Raw genomic sequence first — 20374 nt, 5'->3', positions numbered from 1 at the left:
TACACTGCCCGACAAGAGAGGACCTCTCCCTCGGCTACAAGGAACAGTGTTGCACTCTCTCAAGTATGGATCCCAGGAATTAAAACCTTTTGCAAACATTTCAAAACCATAATATATATATACTTTTTATATCTCATATAAAATATATTTTGCAAAACAAATCTCAACGATTGAAATCAGTTGCCGGCAGTCTTGGTTTCCATCAGTGAGAGTGCATCACCGATCATTACCTTTGTCCGGCAAAGGGGCTGATCCTGTCATTATGATCACCCACTCAGATGAATTCTCAGACTGTCCCAACATTCCCAGGTTTTGACCCCCGCTAAGGATCTCATTGATTGGTATATCAAAGACAGCCCAATCCGACACCTAGTGCAGTATCATAATCGAGTTTAGGGGTCGGGTGTAATTTTTCAGTTTTGCCCATCAATCTCCAAGGTCCAGGGCAATAATGGAAATCTGGTCCAGTTCAAAGATTCAATTAATCCCACACTGTATGTGCCTGTTTCACCCCGGTAGTTGAGACAAGCCACCCCAACCGACTTGGTGGCACCACAGTGTCAGCCTTGTCAGGATAGGTCTCCCCAGACCGACCCACTGGCTAACATTCTAAACTAACACGAGTCTCATTAAGTATCTAGTTTAAGGGTATTACACAGAAACATACCAAGGGAGCATGAATCAAATATGCACTTTTATTCATTTACAATAAACTCATAAAGTACATCAATTTTGATTGAAGCTAAGGGCATACAAAACTGTCTAACAGCTCCCACTTGCACTTAGGTCCAATCAGGTACTAGCCGGAGTCCCATACTTTCCACGTGTTTCATAAACACTTTCTGTGTCAGTGGCTTTGTCAATGGGTCTACCACATTCTCCGCTGATGCTACCTCTTACTATCATCCTCCCGTAGGTCCAGTGTTGTCATACAACAATGGAATGGGTGATGTGCTGAATTCCAAATTCAGGAATGAACACCTTCATTCATAAGGCAGCCTCACTTACGGCAATGCGCTCGGCTTGGCTTGTGGACTATTAATTTGCAACTTAGGACCCTTGTTCGTTGACACTCAGGAAACAACACACGATCCTATCGTGAAAATATATCAAGATGTAGACTTTCTATCTTCTGGATCCGACTGGAAATCGGCATCTGTATACCCTTGGATCTGTAGTGAATTACCATCGAATACTAGACAAAACTCTTTTGCCTTTCGAATGTACTTAAGTATGTTTTTCACAGCAGTCCAGTGCTCCTGCCCTGGGTTGGCCTGAATTCTGCTTACTACACTCACTGCCTGAGCAATGTCAGGGCGAGTGCACAGCATGACATACATGATGCTCCCTACGGCAGAGGCATAGGGAACGTCCTTCATGCCATCTATCTCCTCAAAAGTCTTGGGAGATCTTCTTGGAGAGAGTGACTCCGTGCCTGAATGGAACATTTCCTTTCTTGGAGTTTTCCATGTTGTATCTTTTGACTATTTTGTCAATGTAGGCAGATTGGGATAATCCTATTATTCGCTTCGATCTATCTCTATAGAGTCGAAGACCTAGTATATAGGAGGCCTCTCCAAGATCTTTCATGGAGAATTGCTGTGAAAGCCATACTTTTACCGTAGTCAACATTCCTACATCATTCCCAATGAGTAGAATGTCATCTACATACAGAACCAAGAAGGTAACCTTATCTCCACTGTACTTCCTGTAAACACAGGGTTCATCCGGATTTTGCTCGAAGTCAAACGATTTGACGACAGAGTCAAAACGGATGTTCCAACTTCTAGAAGCTTGCTTAAGTCCATAAATGGATCTATTAAGTTTACATACCATGTTTTCTTGACCCGCAGCTATGAAGCCTTGCGGCTGCTGCATATAGATATCTTCAGTAAGATCTCCATTCAGGAATGCAGTTTTGACATCCATTTGCCAAATCTCATAATCATGGTTTGCTGCTACAGCTAGCAGGATCCTAATGGATTTAAGCATGGCCACAGGCGAAAAGGTTTCCTCATAATTGATGCCCTCTTTCTGAGTGTACCCTTTCGCCACCAGACGAGCTTTGAAGGTCTCAACCCTACCATCGGGGCCCTTCTTCCTCTTGTAAATCCATTTGCAACCAATTGCTTTTACCCCGGAGGGCGGATCTACTAGAGTCCAGACTCCATTGGTCTCCATTGAGTCCATCTCTGCTCTCATGGCCTCCACCCACTTCTGGGAATCTATGTCCAACATAGCTTCCGCGTAAGTCATGGGATCCTCCTTACTAGTCAAGGTTTCTACCAGGTAACTATCCTGGTCATAACCATAACGGACTGGTGGCCTGGATACCCGAGTGGATCTTCTAGGTTGGTCACTACCTGGTACTTGTGGGACATCTCCCACTGCTCCTGAGCTCTCCTCATCAAGAACAATTTCCTGACGATGGGTGTCCAGGATATAATCGGTCTCCAAGAACTGGGCATTTCGACTGCAGAACACTTTCTGCTCACTTGGGTCATAGAAAAGGTAACCTACAGAGCCTTTTGGGTAGCCTACAAATAGGCAATGGCTAGTCTTGGATTCCAACTTGTCCGCACTCGTTCTTTTAACGTGTGCTGGACAACCCAAAATCTTCAAGTGTCTGACACTTGGTTTTTTTCCGGACCAAAGTTCATATGGAGTGTTTGGAACCGATTTGGTTGGAACCCGATTCAGCACGTAGATCGCAGTCTCTAATGCGTAGCCCCAAAAGGATGTGGGTAACTCTGAGTGTATGAGAAGTGACCGGACCATATCCAATAAGGTCCTATTCCTCCTCTCTGAAACACCGTTAAGTTGTGGTGTAGCAGGAGGAGCTAATTGTGATACTATCCCATTGTCCTTTAAGTAGTCCCTGAACTCGTCAGAGAGATACTCGCCACCTCGATCAGATCGAAGGGCTTTAATTTCTCTCCCCAACTGTTTCTCGACCTCTTGTCTAAACTCTTTGAACTTTTCAAAGGATTCAGACTTGTGTCTCATTAGGTACACGTAACCATATCGTGAGAAATCATCTGTGAAGGTGATGAAATGCATGTGTTGATTCCGTGTCCTAACACTTAGGGGACCAAATATATCAGTATGTATTAGGTCAAGTGTGCCTGTACATCTTTCAGGCTTACTGTCAACTGGCCGTTTTGTCATCTTGCCTTGTAGGCAAGGCTCACAGGTGGGAAGATCTTCTACAGTTAGAAAATCCAAATGACCATCCTTTACCAACCTTGTGATTCGGTCAACACCGATGTGGCCAAGTCGGTGGTGCCACAGACACGTGGGATTAACTAAATCACGGGCTCTCTTCTTGGGGATTTCAGCCGACGTAGTTTCGGTTATGTTAGTTTCTAGAGAAGGATGTAGAACATAGAGACCGTTCTCCAGTTCCCCGTATGCGATGAATCTGTTATTTCTTTTAATAGTAATCGCATTACTAAAGAAGACAGAATAACCATCTGCACACAGTTTTGAAACAGAAATCAAATTTCTTCTTAAGTTTTGTACATAAAGACAATCTTTGAGTACAATTTTTCCTTCTCTAAAAATTAACTCCACGGTTCCTATTGCCGCGGCTGCAACAGTTGCAGTAGTCCCCAAGTAGAGAGTGACTTCTCCTTCACTCAGCCTTCTACTTACCTTGAACCCCTGCAGTGAGTTACACGCATGAGTTGAAGCCCCGGAGTCATTACACCAGGACGCAGAAGCTACCAATAAATTGGTTTCTATAACACAAGTTTCGAAATTACCTTTCTTGGATTCCAGGTAGGCAGTACAATTACGTTTCCAGTGGCCGGTCTTCTTGCAGAAGTGACATGCATCTAATGCTTTGTCTTTCTTCTGCCTTTTGCCCTTGGTGGATTTCTTCTGAGGCTTCTTTGCCTTCCTCTTTCTCTTGCCCGTTTTGCTAGCTTCAACAAGCATAGCTACAGGCTCATCCTTTTTAATCAGTTCTTCAGCTCTTTGCAACATATTGCTGAGCTCTTGCAAGCTGACATTCAGCTTGTTCATGTTATAGTTCATGATGAACGGATTAAAGGAAGGAGGCAAAGAATTAAGGATAGCGTCTATCTGGGTTGCGAGGTCTAACCCGGATCCAAGAGCCTCCAGTTCGTTGATGTAACCCATCATCCGAAGACAATGGTCGTGAACTTGTTGGCCCTTGGACATTTGAGTGGTCATGAACTGCTTCAAGACCTTTTGCCGAGTAGAACGATTATGCTCTTCATACATCATCCTCAGGCTGTCCAATATGTCATTGGCAAGTTTGATCTGATCGAACTGCCTCTGTATTGGGTTGTCCAAGGAGGCGATGATGTAACACCGGGCTAGGGAGTTTTTCTCCTCCCATTCCTGATAGTCTCTCCTTCGGGCCTCAGAAGCCTTGTCTCCCGGACGCTCCGGGGCAGGATTCTTTGCCACTTTGTCCAGCTTTTCTGAAGCTAGGACCAGCATAAGGTTCCTGTACCAGTCGGCGTAGTTTGGGCCCTTAAGCTTGTTGTCATCAAGAAGCTTTGCAAAAGATCCGTTTTCTGGTGCGTTTCCTCATTACTGAAGGACCCATCCTCATGCTAATGATGGAAGGCCTTTAGAGAGTTCATCATATGAATCTCCCTATCACATGCACTCATATTAGCTGGAGGGAACAAAATTACGCCCTAGTTTGATTTAGGTCAAACCAAAGTGGCTCCCATTGACTTTCATAAAGCCAGATTTCGGTGGGTCTTAAATCGGCTAGGGTTCCGCACATGACCTCTTGATGAGGTGTGGGGCCCACCACTGAGGGAAGTCATCCAATGACCAAAAGGGACACCATGGCAATGATGTGCATTCAGCCATGGTGTGCGCAAGAGCCACTGTCGAATGAGCATGGGCCAAGTACTTATAGCCCATGTACGCAGCACATCACACATCCATACATCTCATGCAGGGATAAATTGATCCAATAAATAATTATCTCTAAGGCCCGTTGGAAGCCCGTTAAAATTCCATAATATTAACCATTAATATTATCTAGGTATATGGGCTGAATTAGGGTTACCCAATTCGGCCCATATAGCTTTATCCTTTAAAATGGGCTTTTGCAGTTTTAACTATTTAAAACTGGGCCTTTACAGGCTGGGCCGAATTAACCATTTAATTAAATATCAATCCTTAGGCTCATTAGTGGAAAAATTAGGGCTGACTTTCAGGCTTGATTAAACCCTAGAATTTTATCCAAACAGTTTGAACCAATCTTGGTTCGAATGGGTCTAGGGTTTGATTTTTAATTAAATCCTTAATTCAAGAAAATAATCTGAAATTAAATAACTGATAAAAGAAAAACAAAAGTAGTTAATCAGGGCTATTCACACACTCCATCCTGCAAAACAGAGGTTAGATCACAGATTGCAGTTTCTCAAACTACAAATCGCAGATATTGAATCTCCCATCCGCGAAATCTCCTTCTCTGCGCCGCCATCTTCGATCCAAAATTAAAAATAAATAGAACTCCTATTTCTATTAATTATTACATCAGATCGAATGCCTATACATTGAGTCTAAAAATAAAAAAAAAATTATTTACAGACCAAATGTAATAAATTCAATTCAAAAACTGCAAATCTTGCAGTTCTCCCTACGCAAATCAAGATTTCGATCTCCTCTTGTACGAACAACCCATAAATCCAGAAAATTATAAAGAACTATTCTAAATAATAATCAGATTTATTTAAAATTAATTTCAGATTATTTGCCCATCTGTTTTGGGAACAAATTTCCCAAAACCCATATCTGCGCAAATTCGGTAGAACGCCTTCTCCCTAATTGCGCAGGTTTAGATCTGAAACAGAATGGTTCAAGATTTGAACCATGGCTCTGATACCACTGAAGGGATAGGAAACCATCCAATGGATGCCCAAGATTGCGGAATAAAGGGGGGGCGAATTTCAAAAATTTTTCTTTCCTATCAACTGGGAATCGAATTCCCTATTTAGAAAATCATATTTTCAAGAATCATTCTTGAACCATAAACTGAACCAGATCTGAACCAAAAGGAGGAGAGAGAGATAATACCTGATACAAAGAAATAATATCTCTCAACGGAGGTGTTCACGCCCAAGGTAGAAACCAAAATCTGCTCCCACTGAAGATGGCGCAGTGCAGGGTGGAGCAGAATCAGCAGTGTCCTTCTTAAGAACTTGATTCTTCCCAAGAATCACCTGGGCGGCTAGTGAATACAACTCCTACCAATCTTTTCTCCAAAAGATTGGAATCAAGATCTGATCTTGATTTCTCCCAAGCAATGGAGATCGAACTGCTATAGGCGGCGGCTGCAGGAAGGAGGCGGCTAGAGAGAATTTGCAGGGTGCAGAATTCTTTCCTCTGTGATCTTAGCTCTCAAGACAAGATTGTTGCTGGTGATTGTGTGTCTAGATGTCTAAAGGCTGCCGCCCCCTCTTCCTTTTATAGACTTAAAGGGATCAGCTCCTAATCCCATTAGGAGTTGCTAACCCAAATCATATCTGGATTAGAAGTCCCTTTAAGATAAGGGATAATCCTTATCTTATCTGCAGATTAGATCAGCCAGCTCCTAATCTAATTAGGAAGTTTCCAAATCTAAATCTCATTTAGATCTTGGACTCTCTGAGTGGATAGGGTGTGGGCCCAATCCTATCAGTTGATCTTATCTCAGAATTCGCCCTTTAAAGACTAATCAAATTAGCCCAGTTCGAAATGGGCTTAAGGCTCATTAAGGGTTATGTATTCATTAAGCCTTCCAAACTGCTGCCCAGTTGGGCTTCCTTGTATGGCGTGGGACCCAAACATTGATCTACACATCAGCCACATGGGTTCAGCCCAGCCTTTGTTACAAGTCCTGGCCGAATACACTGTTATGGACAGTGCACCCCCTGAAACCCATCAGATGGGCTCTATGGGCCCAACACTTACCCTAAGTGGTCCCTGGGCCAAGCCACCTTGTAACACCCAGGGACTGTGGGCAGATGCAAGATTAGCCCATCAAGTATTATCCTCAATGGCCTTACACTTAACCTCTCAGCCCATAATGATCATACACTGCCCGACAAGAGAGGACCTCTCCCTCGGATACAAGGAATAGTGTTGCACTTTCTCAAGTATGGATCCCGGGAATTAAAACCTTTTGCAAACATTTCAAAACCATAATATATATATACTTTTTATATCTCATATAAAATATATTTTGCAAAACAAATCTCAACGATTGAAATCAGTTGCCGGCAGTCTTGGTTTCCATCAGTGAGAGTGCATCCCCGATCATTACCTTTGTCCGACAAAGGGGCTGATCCTGTCATTATGATCACCCACTCAGATGAATTCTCAGACTGTCCCAACATTCCCAGGTTTTGACCCCCGCTAAGGATCTCATTGATTGGTATATCAAAGACAACCCAATCCGACACCTAGTGCAGTATCATAATCGAGTTTAGGGGTCGGGTGTAATTTTTCAGTTTTGCCCATCAATCTCCAAGGTCCAGGGCAATAATGGAAATCTGGTCCAGTTCAAAGATTCAATTAATCCCACACTGTATGTGCCTGTTTCACCCCGGTAGTTGAGACAAGCCACCCCAACCGACTTGGTGGCACCACAGTGTCAGCCTTGTCAGGATAGGTCTCCCCAGACCGACCCACTGGCTGTGAACATTCTAAACTAACACGAGTCTCATTAAGTGTCTAGTTTAAGGGTATTACACAGAAACATACCATGGGAGCATGAATCAAATATGCACTTTTATTCATTTACAATAAACTCATAAAGTACATCAATTTTGATTGAAGCTAAGGGCATACAAAACTGTCTAACAATAGGATGCACAAATGGGGTGAAAGAATCCATTTCTTTTTGTTTTATTGTCTATCTCACGTGTGCTAAATCTTGGTCAGGTTGGGTGTACCAGCATAGCCATAGCCACTAATTGCCTAGCCTTATTTTATTTCGCTCTTTTGGTCATTTTTGTTATTACCATTATTATGGTTATTCTTATATAGAGTACTATTAACTCAAATCTTGTCTTATTCAGGGGAAAATGTATCTTCTTCTTCTAGGAACAACAGCTCTCAGTCTGGTAAGTTTCTTTTATTTGGGATTACAGATGGGTTTGTATTTTTGTTTTGAAGTTTTTCATGGTAAAACATGCTACAGGTAACAACTCCTGTTATGTTCAAATTGATGCCTGCTGTGATGCACCTGGGTGTTCTCTTGCACTGGTTTCCTTCAGAGAGCAGCACACAAAATGAGGTTAGTCCACTTAAAATCTCTCTCTCTCTCTCTCTCTCTCTCTAAAATGTAATAGTACCTACTTATAGAAACCCAAATAAAAGATTCCCATCTTGAAACTTAAACAGTAACTTCAAATAGAAATTCAGATGAAATGCCTTTCATAAGCATCTACCTACTTTGAAATGCAGCTGAAGAATGATGTGGAGAAATAGTGCAGTAATTTAGTTACTGTAGTTGCTGTTAGTTTTTATTATGTTTTTAGTTGCTGTTAGTGTTACTTGGGTGACAGGGGTATTTATGCCTTTGTACTGTTTTTTATATTAGAAACATATAAATACTAATTGAGAGAGTGGACAGCAGGCCCATTAGCTGTGCCTTTCTTCTTCTATTCTTCTTCTCTCTCTTCTCCCCTGCTTTATTCTATTCATTTTTTTTCTTTCTTTTCTTTCTTTTCTTTCTAGCTGAAACTACATCAGAACACAGGCCGACTGTGAACAGATCAGACAACTTGTATCAGAGCCAAGTTTAGGGACTGTTAGGGTTCTCATGTAGGGTTCTCCCAGCTGACTACATGAGGATAAATTAAAGCTGGAGTTTTCAGCTTGGTATGCGTGATTCTTGGAAGTTTTTGGAGAAGTCTGTTGCTGCCCAAGACCTGTGAAATCTTGGAGATCACCAACACCCAGGAAGAATCAGAGACTTGGGATCGGATAGAAGTATAAGGGTTTTAACCTTGATTGGGAGTGGTGCTCAGGTTTTTCTGGGTAGAAAATACATTATTTCAGAGATCTACAGCTTGTAGAAAGTGATTGGATTCTTCTGGTAGGAGCGGCTGGATTTTCTGGTTTTCTCTAAGGCTGGTTCTAGGGTTTTTCTCTGAAAACAGATCAATTTAAAGGTTCAAGCCTATCATGCTTATTTTTCTGGTATTGGTATTGATACTAGGTTGCTGAAAGATTATTTCAGGGCTGTAACTGTCACTGGGTTGCTGTACAGAAACCTTTTTCAGCCTCTTCCTTAGATACTCGTGAGTTTTGTGGAGTGATTATCATGGAGACAGTTGGAAAGGAAGCAAAGACATTTGAGGAAGGATCTATGAGGCCTGGAAATATGTCAGGCAATTCTTTTCAGATTACCACTGTTAAGTTTGAAGGCACAAATTACCTGGAATGGGCCAAATCAGCCATGATGGCTATTGGAGGAAGGGGGAAGCTTGGATATATAACTGAAGATACAAAGCAACCAGCAAAGGAAGACCCAACTTATGCTAAATGCGTTCAAGAAAATTATCTAGTTATGACTTGGCTGTGCAACTCTATGCAGCCTCATACCAATAGAAATTACTTGTGGGTGAAAACTGCTAAGGAAATTTGGGAGAATATGAAGGAAACTTACTCATAACCCTTGAATGTTGTTAGGGCCTATGAGCTGAAAAGTGAAGTGAACAATCTTAAACAGGGGGAGAAATCTATATCTGTTTATTTCTCTACCTTAAAATCCCTGTGGCATGAAATTTATCACTTGGAAACCATTGAATAGGAAAGCCATAAGGGTGCAACATTATACAGGAAGTTGGTTGAGACAAATAGAGTGTTTGAATTTCTTGCTGGGCTGAATTTAGATTATGAACCCACCCATGGAATTAGCATTGGCAGTAGTGAAATCAAAGCCTATAGGTGATAAGGAAAGGGATATAAAAAAGGGAAGACAAGAAGGAGATAATTTGTGACCATTGTAAGAAGCCAAAGCACACTAGGGATACTTGTTAGAAGCTGTATCCTCGTCTTTTTCCAGCAAGATTCAAGAACAAGAAGGGGATAATTTGTGACCATTGTAAGAAGCCAAAGCACACTAGGGATACTTGTTAGAAGCTGTATCCTCGTCTTTTTCCAGCAAGACTCAAGAACAAGAAGGGGAATGCTAATGCAGCTGTCACTATTGATTGTGCATCTTCTACCGTGAAATCCACATCCCTAGATGCCTTAACTCAGTTAGAGAGTGAGGTTGGAGCTTCATGATCATCTCATCCATCAGCCACTACATCCACTGCTACTCCCACCTCGGCTTTTGCTCACTCAAGTACCAGGGCTACTGCCTATCATGCTTCAGCCACAAGTAACACTAGTCTTTTTTTGGTTTGTTGGATCAAAGTGCTTCAGACCATATGACTAGTTTACCTCTTAGTCCTTATCCTCTGGTAGAGATAAAGTTTCTATTGCTGATGGATCCCTTGTACCTATTTCTAGCAAGGGAGATATCAGAGTGTCTGATGCCATGTCTTTGTCCTCAGTCCTAGTTTACCTTTTTTCCTCATCGATGTGTCTTTCACGGTTTGGTGACAAAGAAGGTGATTAGGACTAGCTGTGAGACAAATGGAGTCTACTTGCTAGAGCATCACTTGGGAGAAATAAAGAAGTTGGGAGGTCTTTTGTTTCTCAATTTGTGAGTCTTCTGGTTGGGTCATTTATCTTTTGGGTCTTTGAAGAGTCTTTTCCTACTTTTTTTGAGTCAGTCCAAGTGTCTAGTTTGAGTTGTGAGTGTTGTGAACTTGCAAAGTATTGTAGATCTACCTATTCTTTGAGTAATAAAAGAAGCAGTGTTCTTTTTGAAATTATTCATACCGATATTTGGGGGCCATATCACATTACTACAATGGGGGGGGTACAGATTTTTCCTATTCATTGTTGATGATTACCTTCAATTTTCATGGGTTTACCTTATGCGTTCTCGAGATGAGGAACCTACTCTAACCTGTGCGTTCCACCAAATAATTTTGACCCATTTTGGCATCAGAATAAAAAATCTTAGATCTGATAATGCCAAGGAGTAAACAAGACACCAGCTGGTGCAAGAGCAAACAAGTCAAAACTGGATTTTTTTAAAATTTATATATTCTTATATTGCTTCTAGTGAGGGTCATTTACATATCGTCTATAGTTATCCAGACTAAAAGTTTGAATTGTCTATGAAGAGGGGAAGGAAAAAAGAGAAGTACCACTTATAGACTAGGATAAGGTATGCAAGCCTAAAGAGGAAGGAGGTCTGGGTTTGGAACACTTGATAATGGTTATTATAGCACTAATGGGATCCAGGCATCACGAACAGATCACATGATGTTTTGAGAAGGGTATCAAGGAAATAGAATCCATCTATGGACTGATCTGTGGTGTGGTTAGAGAACCAGTGGAGACACTATAATCTGGTATCCCTGCAGAAAATTTTAAGTATTGGGAGGTAGAGAAGCTGGCTAATCTACTATATCTGCTACATTCAATCCAGCCCACACTAAATCATGAAGATAGTCGTATATGAAAATGGGACATATCTGAAACTTTCACAATGCTTGACTAAGGGGGACTTTCCCCCATAAGTCCATCTGGAATGCTCCTGTACCTTCTTTGATCTAGTCTAACTCACGGTGTGGACATCTGTACTAGGCAGGTGTCTCACAAGAGACAAGCTGATCACTAAAGGTATGGAGTCTGGACATCCCATCAACAGCATATGTTTTCTGTAATGAAGAATGGGAAATAGCATATCACCTATTTATTCATTGCCAATTCAGCTTGGCAGTATTTGCATTTTTTCTTTGAGATGGTAAATTTCAATTGTTATAGTCTGAGGAGAGTGTTGTAGTTACTGGTTATGTAGAAAGTTGAAGGACCTGAATGAAAGAAGCAGCAGCCTATGGAGCATTGCATCTATCATCCTTTTCTAGTGTATAGTCACTTGCTGTACATAGAGGCTATAATTGTAGATGTTTCACTACACATAAAAAATGTGTTACTTCATCTTAGGAAAGGAGCTTGATTCGTTTGGTCAAAGTTTAGTTGTATTTAAAAGGGGGGAGAACTGAAATGATTCTTAAGAGTACGACAATATCTTTAGGACAAGTTATCCAGAAGGCACATTGTTTTGATGAGAGACAAAGGGGAAGGGGAAGAGGAAAATCTTAAGATGCACCTATCATCCTCTCCTAGTGTAAGTCACTTTCTTTACATGTGCTATCCTTGTAGATGTTTCACTACACACAAAAATTGTGTTACTTCATCTAAGGAAAGGAGTTTTATTCGTTTGGCAAAAGTTTATTTGTATTTAAAATTTTCATTGTCATCGGTTAAGTGCAGGATATGTTTTCATATGATAGTGATTATTCTTTTATTTTTAGGGGCCATTTGGTTCCCTGGATTAGGTGCCTAGAATCGCAATAAAAAAGGTCCATTATGATTCCAGCCAATTTATTTGGTTGGAATGAGATTCCCCCATATATTTGAATGGCAATTCTAGCCCACCGCCCCTTGAGAATGGGATTCCCATTCCAAGGCTTCTCAAAAAGTAAAGAACTCCTGACAAAAAACCCCCAAACCATAACATTAATAAAATGTTAGTACAATAATAAAATATTAATAAGGTAATAATAATAATAATATTGTAATAATGAAAAAACTAATTAAATATTTGTTAAAATGTAATAAAATAATAGTACTATAATAAAATATCATTAAAGTAATAATAAATTAATAAACTCATAAGAACATAATAATAAAATAATAAGTTATTAATAAACTATTAATAAAATATTACTAAAACAATAATAGTACTTGCAAATTTATCTTTTTATTTTTTTTGAAACCTACCTAGAACTATATTATATTATAATATATTATAATTAAATATAATATATATTAACAGTTTTACATATATTGTGTAATATAATATGGTCGGGGTGGATTTAGGGCCAAGGTCAGGGTGGGGTGGGCAAATACTATCCCTTCTTTGTCCCCAATCCCAAGAGTTTCAGATTTCCCCAAAACCCACCCCAAACCCCGATCAATGGTAAAAAAACCTACCCCGATTGGGTTTAAGAGTCCACAAGGGAGTTAGCAGGATAAGAGATCCATGTAGTATAAACACTGAGCCAGCTATCCATATGTCGAATTGTCTCTACTAAATGGATTAATTGTCCATTAGGACAAATATTAGGCAGCAGCACTCCATGGATTCTTGAACAACACTTCTAACATTCTTTCCATCTCTCATTGCTTATTTCATGTAAATGAATGGTTAATTTACACATTGAATGCCATTTTTCTTACAAAAATGTTGTGAAGCAACAAAGGTAAGCTTTTAAAACTTGTTCAATTAAAATTCAATAAAATATGGAGTATTTTAATAGTTTATAGTTATACTTGTCCATAGGTCCACAAGTCCCTTTTTTTTTTTGCCTTGCCAAGTCAGACTGTTGAGCATGTGTTGGATTCTAATTCTTGTGTCTGTGTCCATGCAACACTGGGTATCTAGCTTCTCATAATCTGGCGTCTGAGACTCCATGGTCCAATCACTATGATCTTGGAATCTCTAACAATCAGGTCCGTGAAGTTTGATGAATTTTCTAACTTCAACGCTTGAAGTATTACAAGTAGTTCTGCCCTGATTGAATTGAGCAAGGTTTAGCTGAACGATTTAGCTTAAGCAATGATAAGGTTCCACACCAGTATTGAATACTTGGGGCCCGCATCTTTTACAGTGGGGCCCATAAATTTAATACTGGCATGGAACCTCACCATTGGTTCCACAGCCTGCTGAACAGCTAAAGCGTTCAGCTAATCCGAATTCGATGAATTACCTACTTCCATTGGTCCTGACATAGCCAAAAGTCCATGATCATGAAACACACCCCCAATTTCTAACTCCGCTGGATTTCTGGTGCTGCAACCACCAAAATTCATTTTAGTTTTATTTTGAGGAGGGCGAATCCTAGGTGTATCCAATCTGTTTCTTTGTATTGGGGTGGCAGTCACCACTGACCATCTTCTAATGAATCATTCATAGAGAAAACAAAAAATTCCTGCTTTGTCTTCACCCAATTGATTACGTGAATCTCAATTAATTCGATGATTGAATAATTTAATATGCCCTTGTTGTCTAATAATTAATATTTTTATACAAATAATTAGCTATCCACATTTCAAAAATCATTAAGATATCGTGTAATCGTGGCATAACAAGAAATGTAATTTGTAGTTTGGTTACTGAAACATCCTAGCAGTATCCTCATTATTTTTACAGTTGTCTTGAACACAGCAAGAATTTGTTTCATGGTTCATCCCATTGTCATAGAATAACATCTGTTGCCATTATTTCTTGACAAAATATCCTTACCTGCTGTTGAAGCTCTGTCCAAATACTGCATTCTGTGGCAATCTTAAGCAGAGGTAGAGCATGAATCCATCATCTTACGAGTGGGGGGAGGTTCCTGTCTTACCATTCTTTCAAAACTTCTGTTGGTGGGGAGCCATGGGCTCCACCCTTCCCACACTCTACCCCTGCCTACAATGCAAAATAGTCATAAACTGTGGTGGCATGTGCATCGACCATCAATCAATCATAAGTAATTTAATTTAATTGTTATCTCACTGCTGTTTTTTATAGGCATGCGCACACACACACAGATGACCATTTCCATAGCCCTGTTATTATGCCATTTGTACTTTGGTTACTGAAACATCCTGAGAATTCCCTCTGTATTTGCAGGAGAGAGCTAACCTGATTGAAGCACATAACAGACTACTATAATTTTCCACGTAATGCTGATGTGTGTGCTTGCACCTAAAGCAACGAGTATAACATGTAAAAATACATCTGACTTCTAAGCTTGAGGGCTTGCGCCGGGACCCAGATTGGACGTCTTAAATGATAATTCAGAAGATTTAATTGCACAGCGGAGCTCGGATTATTAGAAGTTCCTTGTAAAATTTCACTGTATCGCATATTCTTTTTCCCTGATGTTGTAAATATAAAAATAATAACAAACGATTAGTTGATCGTTTAACTGTTGAGGAATTTCGTCAGTGACCCTGGGAATGACCCACACTATACATACAAACGTGATGTGAGAACTGAGAAATAATTGTCTTTTCACTTTTGTCCTAGCGAGCATATAGAACAAAAAAATGATAAATAATTGTCCCTCTCTCTCTCTCTCTCTCGACTCCTGATGATAGGTTGTCTTGCATTTTTCCAATACATAGACGTAAGGAAGCTGGGCCATTTCATTGGCATTGCCGAATTGGTCATGAGTTGCTTGGTCCCACCTAGAGGGTTGGATTTTTTTTTTTTTTTTTGGGTATTACAATAGAGTTCTGATGCTTGAAACTTCGTGCTGCTCACCGTTACCTAGTGTGGGCTCTCAGGATGAAATATCTGGTTGTACTCGTTGGCGGTTTAATGTTGAAAGAGATCGGGTCCAACTCTAGTGACTCGTGACATAGCACAGAATACTTGTGAACTTAACAGATGGGGAGACTTTGGTGGCTTCATGAAAGCATTGTTTGCTCAGACTGTCTGGCATGTCAGATGATAAGGCAGTCAGACAGGTCTATTAATGGTCGAACTTCTACATTTATACCTTGTTGGTAATAGAAGGTAAAATAGTAATGAATTACAAAAGAGGAAAATAGTAGATAGACTCAGACTGATACATGAGGGCACTCTACAGTTTTTGCCTTCTCAGATAAGTACTTTGTGAAAATAGCTGATATGTAATTATGTGACTAATTCAATCCTTGGAGGTTGGTGCCTCACCCTCTCTCTCACAGTCTCACCACTTGGGGTACCCATGTGATCGTAGTAGTAGTTTAAGAGGAGTGATAACCAAAACTGAGACCCATCTACCGTGGCCGTTCACGGTAAATCTAATCAGCAATTCAGCACCATTTCTGGGACGCATGAAAGAGCTGTCTACCTGTCCCTTTGATGGGTTGGTCCGAGATGACAGTTGGATTTTGAGGGACCATGTTATGCAACTTGCAAGAAGTAAGCCCATTTTGGCAAAATATTGGAGAATGTAACACCACAAGCAAAGATGGTTTCAAGGCTATCATTGATTGCATGTAATAACTAACAAGAACTTTGTCCAAAATTATGAACAATGTTTACTTTAATGCCATATTTGCTTCCATTTAGTTCATAACTATGCATGCGCCACCGGATCTGCTCCTCACACAGGGCGCCTCACACTGACCTAACATGCACATTCTACCATGCATTGGAAACATCTCTTGTACTTATAAGTTATTATTCACGGGAGATGTTCCCAATGCACGACGGATGTGCCTATGAGATGCCCATGTGTGAGGAGCAGATCCCGTTCCACTGCCTGCATGATTCATCTCCAACACCCCCTATCAGGAACGAGATTTGCTTCTCACAAATGGGCACCTCACAGGCACATCCATCGTGCATTAAGAACATCTCCCATGAATAATAACTAATAAGTACAGGAGATGTTCACAATGCATGGTAGGATGTGCGTGTGAGGTAGGTGTGAGGTGCCCTGTGTTAGGAGCAGATCCAGTCTCCCCCCGCCATGTATGAGATGTGTGGTGTCAGATTGTGTTGGAATGTGTTATGATTCTAGGTAAAATGACTTAACCTCACAGAGGGTCTAAGTCGTTCTATATGAATAGGTTTATCTTTTTCTTTTATAAAATTAAGTATGATACGTATGTGTATTATCTAATAACATTCATATATATATATATATATATATATATATATATAGGTTCAAAGTATCGATACACCCCTGTGTATCGGCAGGGGCGTAACGGTACTAAAAAATACCTGCTCAATGTTTTTTTTTTTGTTTTTTGTTTTTAAAATTTGTTTTTTAAAGATGTTTTTATTGGTTTTTTACTGAAATAAATAAGGGTCTCGATACGCCTATATGATACGATACGCTCGATATGGGGCGTATCATATCGATACTTTGAACCTTATATATATATTAGATTTGAGTTCAGGTTTCAGCCCTCACTATTTAGACGTGGCATTCTCATTTTCTAGAAAAATAGACATGTGGCAATTTTGAGAAATTCCTACTAAAGCCTACAACTCACTACCAGGCTACAACCCCCCACCATTCAAACATGTGGCTTTCTCATTTTTCTGTAAAGATAGGCATGTGGCATTTTCTGAGGAGTTGCTGCTAAAGCTCATAGCCCATTACCACCATTCAGACATGTGACATCCTATTAATTCAAGAAATATGATTCAAAAAGTGGGTAGTTTCACTTCTAAACATTCTCAATAGACATTTATTAACTTAACACATGTTTATCCATAGTCTATTAAATATAAATGGTGGGACCCATTAAAAGATTACCATAAACCCATGTTCATTTTTTAATGATTTTTTTTTCAAAAAGAAAATACTTTTTTAACTAGAAACTTGATTTAACTTTTAGGAAGCAACCTAATTTAACTTTTAAAAATAAATAACTCAAATTATATTTATTAGATAAATAATAAATACCAAATAAAGTGAGTTGTCATTTACCAATAAGATCTCATTTGATATCTTAAATCAAATTAAAAATAACATAAATTAGTGGGTTTCAAATAAAATAGGTCAGAATAGATTGTCAATTACAATGATGCAAGACCCATATTAATTTTTTTAATTTAATTTTTGATAACTAAATAGTAAGCTTCAAACTAAATTATACACACATTTAGTTAAAAAAATGAAATTGAGTCCCGTTTTCAATTCTCATCAACTTTGAGAAGAGTTATTAATATTGTTAAAAAATGTATTGTACTATACCAAAGAAAAATTGAAATACTACTTATATAAGGGCAAAGGAGAGTGATTCAATACCCAAATTTAAAAGTAATGTAACTAATATTCTTTGTTATAGTTGAATATTAATCCCTCTTAATCAAAACTAAAGAAATCGAAAGGACCAATGGATCAATGTGAAGCTCATTTGGATTTGGCTCTAGCTCTATTGTGATTATTGCTTGTTAGTTTGGATTTGGCTTCTTTTAATGTGAATCTCTTGGTGATAATGCTAGAAAAGACAAATGCTAATAAGGCAATTTGTCTTACTAGTTAGTCTGTTTATAGGTCTCACCATGTTTGGAAGGTTAAGTTTCACAGGAGATAAGCAAAACTTGTTATTTGCTCCACATCAATGTATGTTTATCAGTGGATTTGTCTTAATATTATTATTATTATTGTTTGGAGTTTTGGACATTATTATCTGGCTAACACGAGAATACTGTATAACTCCATAAACCAAAACCCAATTTTCCCAATTTCAAAATTTACAATTGTACCAAGCTTTCCCACTTCTATCTAAAATTCATACCATACAGTAGAACTCTGTGAATTGGTATTACATGGCTATCTCAGTTTTTGTTAATTTGTTTAGAGCTAGAATGGAAATTTAATGATGAATTTAGGTGGATATTAGATCTAAATTAGAGAACTGATCTGAAGAAATAGGGTTATGCCAAACACCATTCTAATTTTTAGAATCAAGAATCAACATTCTATGCCAAACACCCACATATATAGATTCTTAGAATCAAGAAAACCTAGAACCAATTTTTTTTCTGGATGGATTATGAGGATGAGAATCACCTATTAAATGATTATCATACAACAACTTACGATTTAGGAAATAGGAATTAATTTATTAAATTACACTATAGATAGGACTTTTTATGTTTAGACTGGACTTCAAGCTCAGGGTCAGGCTTTGGGTTTTATACAAGAGTCAAAATTGGGCTTAAGATCTAGGCCCGATGGTCAGGCTAGGCTCAGGTTCAGGCCTAAATATTTTCTATTAACAAAGAGCCAAATCCTATCCCAAACCTAGCCCAACCTGGCCCCTGAACTAGTTTAATTGAGATAAGGTTCGGGTGATGATGTTGATAAATGAAGATATAATTATAAATATGAGAAAAGGGGGGAAGATACATGCTTATAATGAATTAGCTAAGGGAGAGAGAGAGATCTTGTTTTCATTTAGTTTGTGAGAAGATTTGGGTAGGATGGGAAAGTGTAAAAATTTAACTTTCCATTGTTTGGTTTTATATGGGATGGTATGGGAAAGTGTAAAATGATCTTCCCGTGAGTCGAGTATGGGGTCAATAGAAGGGGGACCGAAATAGCATTGTTCATCTTCCTCCTTCATTCGAGATGAACAGAGGCAACGGCTACCCCCTTCATCTCCCACTCTCTTTCTCCTCTCTTCTTCTTCTTCTTCTTCTTCTTCTCGTTTCAACCTCTTTGTTTATTCCCGATTGCCATTGTAACTTGTACGGCCTTGAGGCCTTCATTTTGAGACATATTCTTTTTTATTATTATTTTAATTAAATTTAATTCCATTAAATTCCTGAACCGATGGTTGATGATTTTATTCTTTGATAGTTTACTCCAAAAAACTGTTATGCGGAAACCAAAGAGCTCAATGTTTCCTTCTATTCTACTCGAACTCTTGGGTTTCAGTTTCAAACTTGCTCCGAAGCATTTTTTCCACCTAAACTTTCAAATGATCTTCCTGTTGTTGAACGTTTTCTTCCATTGTTCGTCTTAAATGATCTTCCTGAAAGTTATTACCTAAACTTTTGAATGGTCGCGATTAGCGATGTTGACGTCGTCGTCACTACTGCCTTCAGCATGGTCGTGCTCTTCTAAGTCTAACAACAACGATCCGTTCCGATTGCACAATTTTGGAATCTCGCATCCCACTTTTTTCTCATCCCATCCCCCTATTTCCCTTGAAACAAATGAGAGAAAAATGAATATTTTTAGAATATTCCCTTTTTCTCATCCCCCATCCCACAAACCAAACAGAGCCTTAAGGGAAAATAAAGTTAAAAATATATTTAAACCTGACTATATGAGCAGCGAAGTAATTAGAATGTAAGCCAACAACGCACTTAAATTTTTAATAAGCAACCATACTTTTAATTGTAGCATAAAATAAATTAAATTAGAAAGTAATAAAACAAATAGATTAACATTTTGGATTTAAAACAGAAAAGACACATATAATTACAACACAATCACAACCTTAAAATTTAAATATCAATCTCCATATTTTTACTTAAGCTTACACAGGTTTTAAAAATCGACTCATAAGTGGAATCGCTTTGACCACTGGTTACCGGGTCAGTGGTTCGACCTGAATGGTTGAACATTTCAAGTGGTTTGATATGTTTAACCTTAAATTGGAATATTAGGATAAAACTGATGATATATATATATATATATATTCTTTTGTGACAAAAGAGAGAGATAGGTGGTTATTGTCGACTCAGAAAGGAAAG

General features: G+C 39.0%; 1 protein-coding gene across 2 annotated transcripts in view; it reads left to right on the top strand.

Annotated features, from left to right (window-relative positions):
• The window catches only part of KEA5 (K+ efflux antiporter 5), an 80844-nt gene extending 65626 nt beyond the window's left edge, over positions 1 to 15218 (top strand). For both annotated transcript variants that reach the window (XM_088985959.1, XM_088985958.1), the window contains 3 exons: positions 8055 to 8099; positions 8177 to 8272; positions 14789 to 15218. In XM_088985959.1, the coding sequence (XP_088842085.1) occupies positions 8055 to 8099; positions 8177 to 8272; positions 14789 to 14830 (183 nt within the window). In that variant the 3' untranslated portion in view covers positions 14831 to 15218. The remainder of the gene's footprint in view (positions 1 to 8054; positions 8100 to 8176; positions 8273 to 14788) is intronic.
• Positions 15219 to 20374: the final 5156 nt, after the last annotated feature.

Source organism: Nelumbo lutea, chromosome 4 (genome assembly GCF_056320005.1).
Source record: "Nelumbo lutea isolate HS-2025 chromosome 4, American lotus-T2T, whole genome shotgun sequence".
Taxonomy (NCBI): domain Eukaryota; kingdom Viridiplantae; phylum Streptophyta; class Magnoliopsida; order Proteales; family Nelumbonaceae; genus Nelumbo; species Nelumbo lutea.
This window is presented reverse-complemented; position numbering and strand designations above follow the sequence as displayed.